At 41.9% G+C, this 4,721-nt stretch overlaps 1 protein-coding gene across 2 annotated transcripts; it reads right to left on the bottom strand.

Moving 5' to 3' along the window:
- On the bottom strand, positions 1-3,004 carry LOC107624209 (kinetochore protein NDC80 homolog). Of its 2 annotated transcripts, none has more exons than XM_016326691.2 (5): positions 2,139-3,004; positions 1,697-2,058; positions 1,291-1,537; positions 444-590; positions 1-268 (listed from the first exon to the last, which is right to left on the bottom strand). In XM_016326691.2, the coding sequence occupies exons 1-5, from the start codon at positions 2,898-2,900 to the stop codon at positions 20-22; spliced, it is 1,767 nt and encodes a 588-aa protein (XP_016182177.1). In that variant the 5' UTR covers positions 2,901-3,004; the 3' UTR covers positions 1-19. The 2 variants fall into 2 exon arrangements, with proteins under 2 accessions (XP_016182177.1, XP_020968956.1); XM_021113297.1 differs by having other exon boundaries at positions 192-268; positions 418-590.

The following is a 4,721-nucleotide window of genomic DNA, read 5'->3' as shown; positions in this document are numbered from 1 at the left end:
CATATATATGCACAATGCCTCAATCTCTACTCTCAGGCTGGCGATTTGTATTCAATATATTGGTGAATTGGGACGGAAATGAACCCCTGTATGCCTCAGAGACAGCAGTTGCAGTTTCTGATAGTTCCCTATTCATCTCTGAAATTTTAGACCCCACGTATTCTTTATACTTTGATACTGAATCAACCAACTTCAGGAGCTCACGAGCACGCATTTGTATTTCTTCTTCACTTTGCTTAATTGCTTCCTGCAAATTCAATTGGGCAGCCTGAAAAAGAAACCAGAACGGATGCAATCATGTTACACAAGAACTATGCCAGAAACATAGCTTATCTCTCAAGATTGATAGAGTCCTAAACACAATGAAGAGAATGACGCCAGAGACATGTTCAAGTCTTGACAAATTCAATTACTTACTGAAGAATTAACAACCATGGAATTACCTTCAGAACCTCAGCTGCCTCTCTTTCCATAATGTCCAGGTCATGACCTGCTACGTGGACATCCTCCAACATTCGCTTTGCTTCAGCTGAACATCTATTTACATAATCTTGTGTTTCATTCTTTATCATGTTTACTTCAGCTTCCATCTGGTGGATAATGTAACACACAGCAGAAGAACAAAAGTCAGGAAACAGTTTTCACAGGGTAGATGATTTCTGCTTCCAATACGCATCTAAATGATTCTGACAAAGTGCGAAAAGATTGCCAGAAAATATAGAGAAACTAAATCAACAGTAGATGCAAAGCATAAATTTAGTTTGTGTGTAATACAGTAGAGTAAATATGGCAGCTAAAAGATGGAATAAAAAAACATATTTTGAACAGCTGAATCATCTGCAATTACTGCAGACATGATTGTAAATTTGTAATGCAAGTACAATTGAATAATTGATGATTCTAAATTCCCAAGCACAGAAAAACAACAAAACTATAAAGACGACTCAAGTATGATAAGTCATTGCGTTGGAAACATAGGTAAAATGTATAAGCTACAGTAAAGACCCTGGACCAACTCCTACATTCCAAAAGCAGAGCAGCATGCTGCCACCATCACTTAAATTAAATTTACACCTATTCATTATTGCATTTTGTTAATAGCAAAACTTTCCAGTAGAAGAACATCAAGTTCACAATTATCTTTGGCTAATCTACACAGATGAAAATCAAAATCTCCCCCTAGAAGGTTGAAACTTAAAGTGACACAGCATAGCACACACTGGTTATCTGTGACAGGATAAAAGTATAGAATCAACATTAATAAAGTTCTGAGCATGATCATGCACTTACTTTATCAATCTGTGACTGCAATGTTGCAACATTATTTCTTTTTTGCTCAAGCCTAGCAGCATTTTCATTGGACATTTGCTGATAGGAAATTAACTCTTCCCATCTCCCCATAGAAATCTTCTTAATGTCCTCAGTGTATGAGTTAAGTGCAGGCTTCAGACTCAATTTATGGTCAAAACCCATAATCTCAGCAGGCGTAGTTCCCTTGGCATTCAACTGATACTGAATATCATCACCGATCTTCAACCTAGAAACACCAGCAAGGAGGTTTAGATGTCCAGACTTGACTGTAAAGACAGACAACAAACACAACATCTATCTAATAGAAATAAGATCAATAGAATTTGCTTCATTCTAACAAAACAGTCAATAATCTATAGATATTATTAATGGAGCACAATTCAACCTCCTCAGCTCTTGGTTGCAATCCAAAGCAAGCACCTCAAGCTCCTTGAACTTGTGAGAAAGATTATTCTCCAGTTCCCAGAACTTGTCCTCCCAAACATTCCGGGCAAGCTCGCCCTCCTGGATCTCCCTCTCCAAAGCCTGCAACTCCCTCTTCATCCTCTCCACATCCCTCACATTCACAGGCTGTGCCTCTACCGTCCTCCTGAGTTCCTTGTTCTCCTCGCAAACCCTACGGTTCTCCTGCTCCTTCGCCTCCAGAACCTTCTCCTTCTCTGCCAGCACCTTCTCCATCTCCTCAATCTTCCTCCCAACATCCTCAATCAGAAGATTAAACTTCTTCACATCGTCCTCTAGCATGCCCTTGTAATCAAAACAAACAACAATTGAGCAGTCAAACCAAACTGAATTCAAAATAGAGGAATTCTAAGTCATCTAACTACCTTAGTCTTCTCCAGCTCCTCCTTCTTTACGGGATGCAACCTCAGCCTCTCCAAGTCATCCCTCAAACTCTTGAGCTCATTGTTGGCAGCCTCGAGCTTCTCCTGGGCGAGGGCCTTCTGGTGGTTGAGCTTGTCGATGATGTCGAGTTCGAGTTCTTCAACCACATCATCATGGCCCTTAATGTAGTTAAGATAGGAATTGAGGGTGTACTGGTGGACAAGGTTGACCTGGAGGAGGGAAGAGACGGTATTGGAGGTGGATTGGGAGAGGTGAGAGCCGAAGGAGGCGATCTGAAGGAGCCAGTGAATGAGTGCGAGCAAGTAAGGCCACTGGTGAGGGGCAGCGGGGGATTTGAGGATGGACTTGTTGAGCTTGAACGGGTAATTGAGGCGCTTCAGGAGAGGGGGAAGATCCTCTTCGAGTTTCGACACAGGGTACTCGATCTCTCTCAGAAGGAACTGTAGGGTTTCGATGATGACCTTCGCGGAAGGTGTGGTGCCGCCGGATTTGAACCTGATGGTAGAGTCCCGCGACTTTAGGAACGAGTTGATGGCGGAAATCACCGATTGCTGAAAGTGGCGCTCCTTGTAGTCCTCGAACCTCGTGCGCCCCGCGCCGCCTCCGGCGGAAGAAGGGCGGCTGCTTGCGAAACTGGCGTCGGAGTCGCGGGGGAACTGATTGCGCTGATGGAAATCCAGCGGAGTTGGCGGCGGAATGAATGAGTCGTTGGGTTGTCGGCGGGATCCAGCGCCGGGTCTCATATCGGCTGTTAACGGTGGTTGGAGTCGGAGAACACTGAAATCCGTGTGAGAGTGAGAGGTTACTTTGCAGGGAGGGGGGTGTTCCGGCAAAAAAGATGGGGAATTTTAGGGAAAAAATAGTTTATTTTTATTGGCTTTTTATATTAACTAGGATGAAATGCAATTTTAAAATATAATACATATTCAAAAATAACACCAAAAAATTTTAAACCACCTAAATAATTACGTGCCCATTAATAAGAAAATAAAATATGTCCAAGACAATTTAACATATAGTAAAATATGTGTCACACATAGTAATACATAGGAGGTCATTTTTTTATAAGCTCTAAGATCGTTCAATCAACAACTCTATCTGACGGTTAGGTAAGGAGTCGAGCTTCTAGATAATCTTGTCCCATTCCTTTAAATTGTATACTATACAACATTCTTTCCATTCAACCCCAAACTTCCATTCTTCATCTATTCCTCCATTTTTCAGTAAGTGAAAAAAGAATACATTCTTGTCTACGTTGGAAGGTGGACCAGTGATCTTCCAAACCGAACCATCTCCAGAGAGTTTAAGATATGCAACAAATTTTCAGAACAGATACTGTAATAAATGATTCATAGTTAGGATAAAAAGAGTATTTTTATATATAATGAATAACAGATACAGAACGAATATTTAATAAGTTTGCAAAAAAAAAAAATGAAATCATTCTTTTGAGATTAACTTTTTTTTTTAAATCAAACAGCTCAACACAATAGTAGTGGAGCGACCAGGTTAACTAACTAAAAACAAGCGGACCTAACAAAAATAATTACACAACACCGTCCCTATGTCATCTCCGGCATAGCCATCAACAACTAAAGGGATCCCCACCACTCCACTCGTTAGTACTACTCGAAGATATGCTGATGATTTCTTCAACTCCTTTCCTTGTGTGCTGAAAAATCCGTCTATTTCTTTCCAACCATAAGTTCCAGACGATCGCGCAGAAGCACCTCAACCGGTGGTTACGCTCATCCACTCTCCTCGATTCTTCTGTCCAACTAAGAAAGTGCTCTTTCATCGATCCCGGATAAGACCATCGTCGGCCAAAGGCTGAAATCCAAGCACTCCACACCTGCCAAGCAAATACACATCCTAGGACACAAGTGATATACATCTTCCACATCGTTGTTACAAATAACTCTGTCCAACTAAGAAAGTGTTCTTTCATCGATCCCGGGTAAGACCACCGTCGGCCAAAGGCTAAGATCCAAGCACTCCATACCTGCCATGCAAAGATACATCCTAAAAACAAGTGATGTACATCCTCCACCCCGTTGTTACAAAGAACACAAGTAGCATCTTCCTGGCTGATAATTCCAAACCTGCTCAAGCTGTCCTTTATATTCACTCTTCCTATCAGAACAAACCAGACAAAGAGCTCCACTCTTGGCGGAACCAGCCCCTTCCAAATAGGGGTGGCAAACGGGCCTAAACCCGCCGGGCCGCCCCGCATAACCCGCCAAAAAAGGCGGGCTGGGCTGGAAAATTGGGACCGCCAAATAACAAAAGCCCGCCTAACCCGCACCGCTTAAACCGTGGGCTTTGGCGGGCTTTGGCGGGGCGGGGCGGGCTTCCCCGCCGGGCTTTGTGTTTTTTTAGTGAGGGGGTATTTTTACAATTTTTTGCCAAAACCTAACTTCCCCCAACCTAACTTACAAGAGTATGAAGATAAAAATTGAGTGATTTGGATTATGTTTATGTTACTTTGGAGACAATATTTATAATTATGTTTTAAATTATGTTTATTTTGCTTTGGAGAGAATATTTATACTTATGTTTTGGAT

The sequence above is a fragment of the Arachis ipaensis genome, chromosome B10 (genome assembly GCF_000816755.2).
Source record: "Arachis ipaensis cultivar K30076 chromosome B10, Araip1.1, whole genome shotgun sequence".
Taxonomy (NCBI): Eukaryota; Viridiplantae; Streptophyta; class Magnoliopsida; order Fabales; family Fabaceae; genus Arachis; species Arachis ipaensis.
The sequence above is the reverse complement of the archived record's forward strand: the minus strand, read 5'-3'. Positions and strand labels throughout refer to the sequence as shown.